Source organism: Kryptolebias marmoratus, linkage group LG4 (genome assembly GCF_001649575.2).
Source record: "Kryptolebias marmoratus isolate JLee-2015 linkage group LG4, ASM164957v2, whole genome shotgun sequence".
Taxonomy (NCBI): Eukaryota; Metazoa; Chordata; class Actinopteri; order Cyprinodontiformes; family Rivulidae; genus Kryptolebias; species Kryptolebias marmoratus.
Window position 1 is genome coordinate 19,923,224 of NC_051433.1, and position 14,864 is coordinate 19,938,087.

General features: G+C 43.0%; 2 protein-coding genes across 3 annotated transcripts in view; both read right to left on the reverse strand.

The window, feature by feature from the left end:
• dcaf12 (DDB1 and CUL4 associated factor 12) overlaps positions 1-4,014 on the reverse strand; it is a 9,374-nt gene extending 5,360 nt beyond the window's left edge. Inside the window, exons 1-3 of the mRNA XM_037975236.1 lie at positions 3,594-4,014; positions 1,529-1,819; positions 568-846 (exon numbers count right to left, since the gene is read on the reverse strand). Of these exons, the coding sequence (XP_037831164.1) occupies positions 568-846; positions 1,529-1,819; positions 3,594-3,653 (630 nt within the window). The 5' untranslated portion in view covers positions 3,654-4,014. The remainder of the gene's footprint in view (positions 1-567; positions 847-1,528; positions 1,820-3,593) is intronic.
• A 1,477-nt stretch (positions 4,015-5,491) lies between these two features.
• ubap1 (ubiquitin associated protein 1) lies at positions 5,492-12,603 on the reverse strand. 2 transcript variants are annotated; one of them, XM_017422919.3, is made up of 7 exons: positions 12,445-12,603; positions 11,294-11,340; positions 11,036-11,160; positions 9,033-9,854; positions 8,778-8,948; positions 8,090-8,191; positions 5,492-7,954 (listed from the first exon to the last, which is right to left on the reverse strand). In XM_017422919.3, the coding sequence occupies exons 2-7, from the start codon at positions 11,331-11,333 to the stop codon at positions 7,814-7,816; spliced, it is 1,401 nt and encodes a 466-aa protein (XP_017278408.1). In that variant the 5' UTR covers positions 11,334-11,340; positions 12,445-12,603; the 3' UTR covers positions 5,492-7,813. The 2 variants fall into 2 exon arrangements, with proteins under 2 accessions (XP_017278408.1, XP_017278409.1); XM_017422920.3 differs by having other exon boundaries at positions 8,778-8,936; positions 12,445-12,601.
• Between the last annotated feature and the right edge of the window lie 2,261 nt (positions 12,604-14,864).

Sequence of the window (14,864 nt, forward strand, 5' to 3'; positions counted from 1 at the left end):
GGGGGGGGGGGGGGGAATAAAGCCTTGGTGTATTTACTGGAGGAAAAATCTGGATGCAGAAAACAGAGTTTGGTCAATCAGCACTAACATGCACACTGGTGCCAGACCTGCAGCCACAACAAAGAGCCCAGCAGCTCGGGTTACAGCACAGAGCGAAAAAGAAACCTTTGTTTGTGTTACAAAAGCCGTCACAAAGCAATGCACATACAGTACCTAACAACTGTCTGCGGCTGTATTACGGTTAAACAGTGTTTTACTCTTTATGCATCTACCTGTAGAACAAACTTCAGGTCTTTTTTCAGGCTAAGTTGTTACAGCATCATTTTATGGGCATCATGTAAATAACATCTCAGGTGTACATTTGGCTGACAAAGAATTTGATATAGTTCTCGTGCATGCTGCTTATTTAAGTTTTACTGGACAGCTATGTAAAATATGATATAAATTATACTGTGCAATATTTACTCTGTGACACATCAACATGTCTGAAGTGGAAGGGGTTTAAAAGAATAAAAGCAAGAATGAATAAAACACTATTTCTAACTGCATGTTAGTCAAGAAGCTTACATCTCCAACACAAACGGGGTCCAGTGTGGGCAGCTGGTAGATGGCCAAGCTATTAGGGTTATCTCCTCCGGTGGCGAGCAGCGTTTTCGAGGGATTGAGTTCGATAGCGTGGATGCCACAGCACTGCTGGTCCGGCCGGGCCCGAGAGCTTCCCGTCGAGTGGTAATGTCGTCCCGCCACCGTCGCACCGACCACCCCGGAGCCTCCATCGTGGCACTCTCTGTCCTTTAGCATTGGAATGCGTGTTATGTGTCCTGTCAGGACATCGGCGACAAAAAGCTGCAAATGATGGGAGAGGATGGAGCTGATTAGTGGAAAATGGGTCAAAGGAGCATCAAAAGAGTGAAGACACCAAAATATAAAAGATCAGCGCTGACACCTGAGGCCACTGAGCTGCCTGAATGCAAAGCTGACTTTTTCTTCACCGAAATAAAACAATCTGTGTAATTTCGCTTTTGAATGAGACCTTTAGAGAACAGAAGGCCCTTTATTTTGTTTCAGATTTGAAATGCTTCACACTAAAAATGTTTCCTACTCAAATGTTAAGTCCTCCAAGACCCGCAGCCACAGTTCTATGACTATCATAGGCCTTCTAACACAGCAGTGTCTTGACTTGATGACAAAATAAACTAAAATTAGGCACAAAAAACACCTAACACTTTTGTTTTCTGCACTAATCGTGAGATAAAAAACATGCAGACTTTTGTGGTGTATTAAAAACAATGTCTACAAGAAATCTTCAAAGATATACATTTAGTTCAATGACCTGGATTACATGTTACAATTAAAAGATTTTTAAGATGGTTATAGTGCTAACCTGACAGATACAATATTGTAAAAAGTCTCTTTAAGAAACTTATTCAAAAGCAAGTACAAATACAAATGAAGTTATTGTCCTCTGATTATCTCAAAAGACAGAAACGTTTGAAAAGGTCTCCCAGTCAGTCAAAGGGCGCCTCACCGTGTTGCACTTCGTCCCGCACACCACCTGCCGGTGGTTGAGCCACTGCGATGCAAACACCTTGTTGAGTCGACCCAGAGAGAACTCCCTCTCCCTGAGGATCCCAGGGAGCCTGCCTGCCGCGAAGCCACGCAGGCTCCGCTGGAGCCGCAGCTCGTGCTGCTGCTGAGGTCTGAACTCCCGGCCCCGGAGAGCACAAACGACAGAGCTCCGACTGCACCACCACTGCTGGGCATGCCGCGACGAACAGGAAACACGGCTCCGCTTCTGTGGTGCCTGACACCAGCCCAGCTGTGGGAGGAGACGGGAAGGAGTTTAAGCATTTAAGGATTATTTATGGGAAAACAGATGGTGTTTGCAAAATCCAAAATAACTCATCAGTATCTTATTATTCCAATCTATCTGTTTTAGTTTGCCCATGGTCACATTCTTCAATGACACAGATAAAAAGCCTTCACGGAGAACGAGAGGATAACAACTGAAGCTCGTCATCACTAAAACTATATTAGACTTCGTTCAAGTTTGGTTCAACTAGCACAAGACTAGTTCACGTCACCAACAATTAACCATTTCAGAACACCTAACAAAACCTTTGACATCAATGAACAGGAGCACAAATCTCTCTCAGTCTTATTTGATTAGAAAAACAAAACAAAAAACAAATCTGCATTATAATAGTCTGCTCTAAAACAAGCCACAGGTAAAATCCCATCACCCTTTAACTTTACAAACCTCGCCCACAAAATACCTTTTAAGTAACTCCTTTCAGTTGCCTTTTGTTTTGCTTTCAATCGTTAGATGTATGCGATTTAACCATGACTTCATACATACTCTTGCAAAAGAGTTGCAAACAGTGAAAATATAAAGAAAGCAGAGAACTTGGCAGAATTATCATTCATTTATTTAGAAGTACAGACATACACTACTATAGCTTTAACAATAGTCACGTAAGTGGCCACACTTCTTCATTGTGGCTGTTTTGACAGTATTGTAACTTGTTTTATAGTAGCATAAGATATGTATAAAATATTAATAATAAAATCACCCTTAACTGTCAACCTCAAAACACATTGTGTCACAGTTCAGGGTCTTGAAATATGCATATATTTTGGTTTAATCTTGTCTCAGAGTCTGTGCAGATATCCGCAGTCTTTCTTGCCATCTTGTGAAAGCAACTATTAGGTCTGACAACACTAAGGCCCGTGCAGATGTGAATCAGAAAGCAATTGAGCAAAAGCAGGTCATAAATCCGCCACAGAAGAATTAGTGATCCACCCATCTAATTACTGCTAAAAGTCAGTTTCCCCCCCCAAAGTCCCAATGATCCTCGGAAGGCACGCAGCCTTGCATGTTTTCGATGTGACCCTGCTTCAGCACACCTGGTTTAAACTGATGGGTCACGAACAGGAACTCGTGCGGATCTTGATAAGCTCTTCAGCTCGTTCGGTCATTTTAAAACCAGGTGTGTTGGAGACGTCTGAACGTCGCAGGGGACCTTCAGGACCAGGGATGTGGGGGAACTCTTCTCGTTTGTCTTTAAAGTAGTCTCGTCTAATTCATAAAGAATGCTATACTGTCAAACGTCCAATTCGTTATTCGGAACAGGCGTAAAAAAATAACCCTGGCAAACCAGCTAGCCGTTTAGGCTGACGCTGCCTGACATTTCATTTCACAGCGAAACTCTGTTGTTTAGGTGGACGATGATGTGGTTCACTTTAGTGATCATAAAGAGATAATATCGTTGCCCCCAGTCGAGCTAAGGACTGTCAGCCTTAATAAATACTGGACGGCTTTAAGACGAAGTGGGTTTCTTTTAGCTGACGTTAGCTGCCTTATGATAACGGGCTGCCGTTAGCTAACGTCATGCTAAAATTAGCAGGTAATGACATTCAAATAGAAACATGGCGCATTGTTGTTTAAGCAAATCGCACATATGTTTCGCTCCACGTTTGGCCATTTTAAAGCACCGGCTAATCAGTAAAATGCATTACTGCTCTTATCATTGCTTATCAGCTAACTCTGGCTAGCACAGTGCTAGTTAGCATGCTAACCGGTTTCCGCCTACCTGTTGTTGGTCCTTCGGCTCTCCTGCCTTCCTTTTCCTGCTAACTGTTTTTCTCGCCATAATCTGACACACACAGTTCCCTCACCCACATGGAGGGTAAAAGTAACGCTGGACACTGGCTCATATAATGGCGATATGCTGTTTTGTTCCTTGGCCCTCGCTCGCTGGCAGCGTCCGGCAACGAGGAAGGGCGATCACATTCGGCTGGGGTTGGTCAGCTGTAGGTTAAGATTAAGCTAGCTTGTTACCCCGCCGTCTGCTAGATAATACGTCGCTTCAGCCGAAAAAGGAAAAAAAATCGATTCAGTTTCGACACACTCGCTGAACGCGGTTCGCGCTCCAGTTTTTTTTTTTTCTCTAACTATGTCGCAGTAACGGCCAAAAACTACTCAGTAATGCGCAGCCGCACGCAAATTAAACATCAACAAAAACAAGGTCGCGCGGGAGTACGAGCACGTCGTGCGTGCTCGTTCACGCCAACAGCTTGAGACATGTTAGCATGACGCTATGTTAAATCTTTGCTTGTGTTTGTGAGGTAATTACAGTCATTTTGATGGGTGTACATTTATAAATGTATTTTTTTAAAACCAGTAAGGGTCAGGGGCAATTTATTAAACTCATTCAGTTGTCAAATTGTTTTACAGAAGCTGTTACTGTTTTACAGGGGCAAACATAACATGGCGTTCAACAGGGGTTCCCAAACTTTCCAGCTTCTGACCCACAAAATAAGAGCAGCAAAGGCTTGCAATGTTACTCCAAATGCTCCCACCAGTTCTGTTATTAAAGAAGAACATATTCTTTGCAGTAAATACGGTGAAAATATGCCATTATCAATCTTTTTACATCTAGTTCTATTTATGGACCCTTACTTCACATTGCATGACCCACAGTGGGGTCCCGACCCCAGCTTTGGGAACCACTAGCGCACAGTACAGAGCGCAAGTCTCGAGTCACCCTGTATTTCTTTATTTTTCACGAAAATTAAAGAGCCCGACAGTGTCTTTAGGATCATTGTAATGCTTGGACTGGCAATATAGTTTTTGTAATAATAATTTTGCATAATTGATCATGATTCAATAGTGCTTTTATCGTGGATTCATATTAACATTAATTGTGACCAATAAAACACCACAAACTTGACTGCTTTAAAGGTTTGAACTTTGGATTCATCGTTTGCTAGGTCCTGTGTAAGGCCTTCACTGAAATTTCCCATCTATAATTTAAAAACACAATTTTAGTTACCATTTAGCCACTGGTCTTTTATATTTTCTAAGCCCAGCCTTTAGTTGTTCTGTTGCTAGTAAGAAGTGCCTGGTTAGAATATAAAAATGGATTTCTATTGAACTTTCCTCTTATGCTTAGACGGTGAATTGGGTACGTTTTGCCCCTGAACGATTCAAAGGTTAGAGTTAAGTAGCTTAGCAAGAAAGACATTCCTCAGAAAATGATTAGGGCGAATGACTCAGCATAGAGGGAGTGAAAACGCTGCCAGTGTCCATATAAAACGAGCAGAGAACTACTGTCCGAAGCCACTTTGGAAAAGAAAACAGAAAGATCTGACTTCTTGAAAGGAAAACCGAAGAAATGGGTGACTCCGGCCTTTTGCAGGTTAGGTTTCTAACTTGAATTTGCTGCCTGGTGGCTCAGAAATCTGAACTTTTACCACAGATCTGTCACCAGGTGCTCCTCACGACTCTGTTACGGACATCCCAGTTAACCCGGCTACACACGGACCCCTGCTGGGTTGCATATTGGTTTTTTTTATTTCCTGCTGACTAGGCTTCACAGTCGGATGTTTCCAGTTGTCAGAACAATACCAACTCCAACGCTCGGTGCGCACTCACAAGTTTTATAACGTACCAAGCTGAGCTAAAAATAAATAAAAGTGGGGGGAAGGGTAATAACAAATCTCACCACTGAAAAGATGAGAACATTTAATTATGTAAATGCTTGTAAGAATTTATGAGGAAGTTGAACATTTTGTAAAACATCTCATGAGTCCGGAGGAGGAGGAGGGGAGAAATAAAACAAAACGCTGAGCTCAAACAACGTTTCTCAAAAAAAATCTTTCAAATTCGTTTGTTGACGCCCTGGACGTGAATTTAACAGTGTTTCTCCCAAACGTACGAACCAAATACAACTCAAAAATGAGAACATAAGTCCGGAAAACTGGTGGCATCAGCTTACTTTGAATAATCAACACAACCACTCGGGTCAAGCATGGAGACAATAATACCACTTGTGTGTTTTGTGATACTAGTCTACCCTTTTGTTGTTTTGTTTTTTAAATCACAGTAAATAAAGAAGGAAGGCAATTCAAATTCAAAACCTAAAGTGGCGTTTGAGGAAACTTTCCTAATATCTTATCTCCATCGAGTCGTGTTTAAACATCCGCACCGGGAATGCAAATTTTACAACATGTTGCAGATTTAAGAGACGCAGCGCTGAGCGTGCGTGCATGTGATTTGGAAAAGATCATTTCCCATGAGCAGGTCTCATCTTTGTAGTTTCACTGAAAATTTGTAGTCCTAAAAACATTTGGAGATTTTTTTATTTTCTTATCTCACGAGTAAGATGAGATGCTGATTGTTACCGATCAAACCAATTTCACCGCTCTGCTCTCAGACAGGTTGGCGTTTTGGGATCAAGTCCTCGTATTTGATCAGTGTACAAAGTACTGGTCCTGGCTCAGACAAGGCATCACTTCTGGAGTCGCATCTTTGCTAAACTTGAGCTCTTAAGCTGATAGGACGCCCCCTCTCGACCCCCCCATCAAAATCACAAAGCTCAGAATATTCCTGCTCCTGGTGTAATTGAGATGATGTGTTTTTAAGCGTCAGAACTCAGATGATTCAATCTCATATTAGATTTTTAAAAATTATCATTTCTTCCTGTTGAAACAACTGCATCCAATTAAAATCTAGGGAACATGTCAAAAATAATAATTCCATTTAGAAAATAGAGATCAAAAAGTAAAATCTTAACACAAAAAAACCCACATAACTGATCCAGGTTTGATTAGATTTTGTAGTATGAACTCCAATAAACAATGAAAATCACCAAAATAAAATCGTTTCAGTATGTCTCAACAAGAGGGTTCTGTTTCTTCCAATACTTTTTTTTTTTTGAGGCTTAAAGTGCCAGTCAACAGTCATACATCATGAAATGTCTATTGCACTGTGATGTGGCTGCGTGCACAACTCCACAATATTTTTAACCTCTTGCTCCTCTCCGGTCTGCGAACGTGACGGTTTATTAGCATCGCATTTGGAAGTTAACAAATCCGACGTTGCCGTCAAACGCTTAAGTCGTAAATCAAAGTGTCAGTGAAGTATTTTAAATAAAACGAGGATGATGAAACGTGCAACGCGTCAGCGGGCTACTTTTTAAACCCCGCCCATCTGTGCCGACCGCAGCAGGCTGCTCGGGTGCACGCCGAAGAGTACAATTCTCACGTTCTCCGAGTTATCGCGACTAATGATCAATTATGCAATTCCTAAAACAGAAAGCAAAGAAATACAACTTTTTAAACGGACACCAAAAGATGTGTCCAAAAGGAGAAAACAAAACAAAAAAAATTAGACAAGTGTAAGAAAGCATGAAGTAGAACAGAAAACAGGTCCTGGGCACAACAGCTCAGAGGGCACTTCTTGAGAGTCAGCTCTGTGTGGCAGCTGTGCCTTTTTTATTTTCACTTTGACTATAAATTAGTTCGGTTTGAGAGAGCCTCCTCTAGGCTCCCCTACTCCCCCCCCCGCCACCACCACCACCGTTTACTAGGTCTGCAGTCAGAAAGCGAAGATGGCAGCTTTGTGGTTTGGGAGTCTCCATAAAGTTCAAACCAGCCAACACGTCCCTGTTCGATTCTGTAGTTTCCCCCTGCGTCCAGATAAAAACTTTCCAAGAGGAAGCGATTAGAGTATGGCGTCGAAACGCCACAGATCTTCCAGTCTCTCCTGCTGTCTGCTCTTCGGTGACCCCGCAGTTCTTAAAAACACCTTTACATATTGTTACAAACACCTCAGTCCAATCTAGGCACATAAACTTCCACAAGTGCTGAGGCGCGGCGCCTTTCAGCACGGGAAGAAAGTCTCGCGGCTGTCCTTTCCACAGCCGAGGCAGAGGGCAGGGCGTTGCGGGACAAGGTAGGCAGAGGGAAAGGGGCCGTAGTAGGATGGTAGCGGGAAGCGTGCCCTGGGAGGAGCTCGGCTCGGCTCGGCTCAGCTGGCAGCGGCGCGGGCCATCAGATCCTCCAGGGCCTTGTCCTGATCGTTGTTGTGGACCAGCAGCACCTCTCTGATGGCGTCTCGCTCAAATCCCATCTCGCCAAACCGCGACATGAGCTCGAGGTACTGCAAGGCCTGGAGGAGAAGAGGAGAAGATCACAGCGTAGGCATTACGCAAGCTAACAAATGGACCGTGTAACCGTTTTAGCCCGTCAGCGAAGTAAATATAGATCACGTAAACAATGTGGACCGACTGTAACATGCACAAACCTTTTCTTCTGAGCACTGATACATGTCTAAACACTCCTCCACCGCACTCGCGTCGAAGCCCCGCTCACACAGACGGCCGTGAACAAACAGATAGTCCAGGACCTTGGGCGGACAATAAGGAAATAATAACAATTTGTCAGGAAAAAAAAAAAGAACACATTAACTTAGACTATTCTTAACATGCAGTGCTTCCTGTTTCCTACTTTTTTTAAATTAACCGGGTCTTCTGAGTTCTGCATCTTGCTTTTTTTATGTCTTAAATGTATTTTTGCATGTGTTCTGTTGATTCTCATGGCAAATTCATCATCAGCGCCCGCCGCCATGAAACAGTTTTTAAGCTTGAATTTGGTGTGGTAGTAGCAGAGACTCATCCCCAACACATAGTTTGAGCGCTAACAGATTGTGCAACATTTTTGACAACTTTGGCATGCAAATTAGTTTGTCCAAAAAATAAATTTGGGTTTATGTCCCAACAAACTCTGTTTTACCAGATCCAAACATGGTTGGTTACCATAACAACAAAGCTACAGTTAGGACACTTCTTTTCTGATCTATCTGACAACCGCTGAGACAGGAGAGACAAAGACCTTTATTTTGATGAGGGCTGTATTTACAGATATGATTATTTAACGATGTAATTATGCTAATCATGCAGATTTTTGTGCCTTGGAGTGATTGGGAACCCAACCTGCTCCACATTCTGCCCTTGTCTTTGCATGGCCCGTAGGACTTCCTCGTACGAGTAGCCCATGCCCACGAGGGTTTCCACACACTGCCGTTCGCTGGGTGTCATGCTGAGAAGAGCGCCGCCACACGGCAGACCGGAGGATCCTGTCCCCTGGGTGGCCTGGTGGGAAAACTGGAGTAAATAAATGCTCATAAGATGACGAGGGCTGCTTTTATTTCACTTTTTTTTTCCCAGAGTGTGTTCTCTAACACTCACCGGCTTCAAAGTGGCACTCTTGCTGTGGCTGGGAGGCTCGGGGGCAACGATAACTTGTGTTTTTGGTAGGCTCGGCGAGCTCCCGTTGGGTAGAATCTGTCTGGGGGCGGGAGTGGGTGCAGGGAGGTGGCAGTATTTTAATGGCTCTGGGTCGGCAGAATCGGAGAGCTTGGGAAAAGTCAGAGAGCGGATGTTGCACGGCCGATCGTCTGAGTCAAACCCTACTCTTCCGGGGTGGCCGACTTTGTCCATATCCAGCAGAGCGACCAAGCCGTTGGGTTTGTGGCCAAAGCCCGATTTGGCTGACACATTGGTGCTGGTGCTGGTCGGAGATGGGCTGTTTCCACGAGACGCCGAGCCCTGCTGAGACACCTCGGGTGGGGACACAGAGGGAGGCGGCTGAGGCTGGGGCTGGCTCTGTAGGATGCTTCTGAGCTCTTCCTTATCGTCCAGAGTTTTAAGTTCCAGCTTGTCAAAGGGGTCTTCTTCCCGCTCGAAGTCAGCTAGATTGAGGTGGTGCGGCTGTGGATTGCAAGGCTGGGTTTTTCTGGGGCCGAGGCTGGGGGCAGGCAGCGGGGTGAGAATGGCATTGTGGCTCAGCCCCGCCAGGACAGGGTTCAGTGCTGGTGGGAGAAGGTCCTGGTCCTCTGCAATAGACCGAGGGTTTAACCCACCGCCGCCACCACCGCCGTCAATGTCCGGGGAATCCCTGCTCTCTCCTTCCTGCTTGGCCGCTGCCTCTTCCGCTTTGGCGGCTGCTGCTTGGGCCTCAGCGAGCTCTATCCCCCAGCGTACACGCCGCCTCTCCAATGAAAAGTCATACTGTTCAGAACAGGGTGGGAGGAAGAGTGAGGAGGACGGACAAAAGGAGAACAGAAAATTTGTATTTTCCTACTGGTAATAATCACATGGCATTATAACTACAGCTCAAAATAAAAAAAATTAGAATGCAAATTTATAAAGTAATACTTAGAGGTTGTTGAAATTATTTTAATATACAAGTCCCTCCAGGATTTTGCAGACTTTTTCTATGATTGCTGTGGTCTAGAGCGGCTGCTTGTACAGCAGCTTTTTCAATTAGTTGCCATCAAAGTTGCAGTGTTTTGTAGTTTTGTTTTATTTTCTTTAACATGCCAGGAACAAAGGAATTCACAAAATTTGTCACGTGACTGAAATAAACAAAGCAAAGCTGTTATGAAGCTAAGGTCCAAATGTAATGAATAAAGTCAGCTAATCTCCTGAAAAAAAAAAGGAACTACAACCTCTGCGTTACACATTTACGCCGTCAGTTGTTATTGACATAATACACCAAGCTCGCTCTGACAGGTTGCTACTGGTTTAAGGAGAAACTGCTTCCTGCCAGCAGAAGCTTTTTTTTTCCTCTCTCGCACACAAATTGCACAAAATTTAACAGTAATTTCTGGCGTAGGACGCGTTTTCATCCAGCGGGCTTGGATTCCAGGAAGTGAAAACGGGCAGGGGGCGAAGGTGATTGGCCAAAATTGCAAGAGCGAAAAGTATTTGTGGGAGACTGGTTGAATTTGTGGTATTAGCTGCCTTAGCAACATCTCAACTTCCTGGACAAACTGTAATATTAAGAGGAATATCCTTAGAGGGTAAACCAAGTTTTTAATCAATAACCAAGAGAATTAATCTGTTAAACTTGATGCTCCTTGTCAGCCTCTGCTTCTAAACCTCTGAGGTAAACATGCCTCAAACTTGTGAGGAGTGAGTTTGGGTTGTTTTTAACCCTCCTGAAGCCCTGTAACTAAAGAGAGGAGGAGAAGCCCTTGCATCTTTGAGTCCATTTGACCCAAAGGCCACAGGAGGGTTAAATAATATGATCTATGAGAACACAAGAGCATCAACTTTCTGAAGCACAATTACCTGATTCATCCATTATTTTTTTGCGTTCTCTAACAAGGAACAACATTTGAATAACTGCACAATGCAACACAACACACCAGCGGAGCACATTTGCATTTCTTCTGTAGCTGACTAACCTGAGTGTCTGCAAGTAAGGAGCCACAATCGACGATACAGAAACCAACAGGCAACCCCACTTTGGCTGGGCAGCGAAATTTATCATTTATCTTGAAGGGAACATCATCAAGGTAGCTGATGGGTCCTGAAAAATAAAAAAGTGACATATAAAGAGAAGAGCAGACACTGGATCAAACTTTATTTTACGCTTTAAACTCAAAGCATCAGTGGTGGTTAAACAGTAAAGTGATAACGTATTTAAAAAAATGGACTCTTGCCATTGTTGTGCGCATCTGTGCCAGACTTCCTCGCAGCCATTTATCCTCTGAAAAAAAAAACAAAGAGAGAGCAAAATCCCATGATGCACAGAAGCAAGGAGACCAAATTTCCAGAGTTCAGAGTCCATTTCGTCCTCTCCTCGTTTGTCACAGGAGCTATATATTTACAGTACAGTGCCGCTTGCATGTAAATGTGAGGGAAAATAAACCAAATGTGTCTTTATAGGTGACACTGCTTCATATCGACAGCATGGAAACCTGCTGAACACGAAGCTTTGAGTTTAGATGAAGTGATCAGAGCTAATTTGTTCATTCAGGGGTACAAAAAAGGGGTCTTTTCACATCAGTGGAATCAAACCCCTAGCCTCGAAGATCTCAGCATTTTCTCAGCTCTTCTGAGCTCTTTTGCTTTTGTTTCTTCCTCCTCGGATTAAATGTCAGCGCCATCAATCCGACACGGACCACACATGACCGGGACAGGAGATATCTTGTGATCTGAGTGGATCTCTTTCTGTGTGTCGGATTTTCTAAGGGGCTACTCTGAGCTCGTAGCTAATGGGACATAAAATTTAAACAGCCTCTCCACCGCAAGTTCTTGTTTTAGCTTCGTGTTGACATGCTAGCATGTTCGGTGATAGGAACACTAACGTTGAGCGAACATGGGTTCAGAAAGTTAAACTTGGTTTAAAAGTACACCGCCGTGACAGCAGCTTCTGTTTGTGACATATAAACACGAGGGTTTGTCAAATTATATAATATTATTCGCCCCAGGCGGTTCATAAATTGCCGTGAAGTGCCATAAATGCGGCGAAATGATCATTAGCTTTAGCTAAAAGCTCCTCGCGTGACGCGCTGACAGCTAGCGCACGGCTTGAGTTTTAAAAAGCCGACTAACTTCAGCTTGACCGGCCGGCGTTAACAAAAGACACAGGCGGACGAAAAGAATCCACCGAAATGTCACGTTCAGACCGGATACTTGGCCTGGAGGAAATGCCACAGTCACGGCTAACACGCCTAGCTTCGCCTGTGTGGCCTGGCTGTGAAAGCGTTAGAGTTCTGTCTCTCTGCTGCCACCGCCCCTCACACAAATAAAATAAAAATAATAAATATATATAAACATTTGTTCACATACAAACACGAAGAGACCTCACCGGTATCTGCTCCGCCCCGTCTTCACGAAACCCAAACGACTCCTCACTCCGACAACAACAACAACAACAACAAAAACTGATCGGTTTTTATTTAAAGCGAAACCTCTTTCCTGCTTCGGCGTAGGTCGCCATCTTGACTTGTCAAGCTGTTCCTGCGTGACGTCACTCGCTGCGTCACGTGAGCTCAGGATAACAAAAACTTGGTTGGGGGGTGGGAGGTTAAAACTGGGATATTCTGGTTATCCTGGATTAATCCATTATTCTTTATCAGTGCCATATAAATTTATATTCTGTGCAGATTTATTTGGAGTGTGTTTTGATTGCTCAGTCAGAAGCTGTCATGTTTTTAGAGCTGTTTTTTTTTTTACTGTCAGCAATGGCGTCAACATCAAAATGAGCGTTTTAGGACAAGTCAGAGCTGCAGAGTTCTCCAGACAGACACCAGCATGAGTGGAAACAATGGGATGTGTTACCTGTGCAGTTTTGACGAAGGTTAATTGGAAGTGGGATGCACCCGCATGAACTACTAGACCAATGATTCCCAAAGTTGGGGTCGGGACCCCAATGTGGGTCACCCAACACCAAGTAGGGGTCCTTAGATAATCTCCAGATATCAACCTACAATTTAAAACATAGTTTTTATTATATTTTTGCGCCATCATTGTGACAAATAATTGAAATACAAATCATAAATTGATTTTTAAAAATAGCATAACGGATGTTAGGACTGTTTGTGTTGTCGTTATGCTCTTATTTAATAGGGTCATTACCTTTTTTGGATATTTAAACAGCCAATAGAAGGGCTCACACAACTTTGTCACTATTAATTTATGGGTCAAAAGCTGAAAAGTTTGGGAACCACTGAACTAGACAACACCAAGAAATGACAGCATTTAAAGAAGAAGCATATATTTGACGTTCAAATGATTTGTGTATATTTCATTTCCTTCTCTGCCGCATCCGTCCCATCCCTTCACTCCAGCTATCCATCACTGTCAGCGTGGAGGCTGAACACACACCGGAACTTCCCTGATCCACCCTCACAAACCTCAGTAATGTAAGCACTACTTCACTGCTACTCAAACAATAGAAGAAATATTGCATAGCAACTCAATTTACCAGATTTTTTTTTAAATCTATCATAAGGTGACTTAGACACAAGAAGCCTTCAGTTCATGCAGGAAGTGAAAAACAGTTGGATCATGTTGGATCTAGAAGGTGGATATTATTGTATATCTTCTGCATCAGAAAGTATAATTCGGCACAGAGTGAGACAGAAGATGTCAGGTGTTTTCAGTCAGCCATGTTAAAAACGTGGAGCAGTTTGGTGCGATCACGACAGAAATGTTGGAAAAGGGAAGCACATGAAGAAAGTCTGGACACAAAACTGATAAAATCACCATGAAAACTAAAAAGATGCACATCAAAATGGTAACAATTATCATTAAAAAAAAACAGGCAGAAACAGGAGTCAAAGTCAATGACCTTAATCATTTAAATTTTAAGACCAAGAAAAGAAGATAAACTTCTCAGTCACTTAGATTATAGAGTTGAAGTTATTGATCCTAAATAGACTTGGTGATGGTAAATCTTAACAACTTTACTTTAGGAAAAAAAAGCTGATATGGCAAATAGTGTACATCTCAGTCTGTTATAAATGTTCTGATTTTTTAAAGAACATAATAAGGTTTCATTTGTAAGTTTAAACCTGATGAATATAGTTTTAACCTTCAAACAACTGATTCTCTCATAAAAACTAGAGCATATACGACAAAGGACTAACTAATAATTGCAGTTTATGGTTGCTTTTTTGTGTGTATGTTTTGTAATTTTGTTCTGATTGAATCATTTTATACTTTTTTCATTTGATTGATATAAACAAATTGGGATTAATTAAGGTAAAAAAGTTCCACTGTCAAATGAAAGTGTCAGTTTAAAACTTTTGCACAATTCTGTGTACTGTTTATTTTAAACCTCTTATCTTGTAACCAAATCATTTTGGAAAAAACGGCATAAATTGAGTTATACAAAAATAATTATGCAAGTAACACAAATCATTTCAAATATTACAACAACTTCCTCTTCTTTTTTTTCTTTTTTTTTTTTTTTTGGTCAGAGTCGGGAGCGCGCACGTCACGTTCAGAGCCGCGTACGCGCCTTACGTTCCGCAGACACGCGCAACGATAGCCGGAAGCATCGATGGGAGGAAAATAAAAATCGATTAAATCCACTGTAATTCGCGAGTGTAAACCTCTCACCCGCTGCCCTGTTTTGTTGGGGACCTCGGGCCCGACTTTGCGAGTGTTTCACGCCGCTTGCTGTGCTGGAGGGGGACGGCAGAGAGCAGGAAATCTGCTCCTTTTTTTCTTCTTCTTCTCTCTTCCGAACCAAGTTGCCTCGGTCGGTGGGGGGGGGGGGGG

What these genes read in the sequence shown, in the direction of transcription:
- ubap1 (XM_017422919.3), bottom strand. Translation starts at nt 11,333, where the DNA reads ATGGCTGCGAGGAAGTCTGGCACAGATGCGCACAACAATG. An exon ending in CACAGATGCGCACAACAATG is followed by an intron (nt 11,161 to 11,293) that starts GCAAGAGTCCAT and finishes TTTATTTTTCAG; the next exon opens with GACCCATCAGCTACCTTGAT. An exon ending in ATCAGTGCTCAGAAGAAAAG is followed by an intron (nt 7,955 to 8,089) that starts GTTTGTGCATGT and finishes CTTCTCCTCCAG; the next exon opens with GCCTTGCAGTACCTCGAGCT.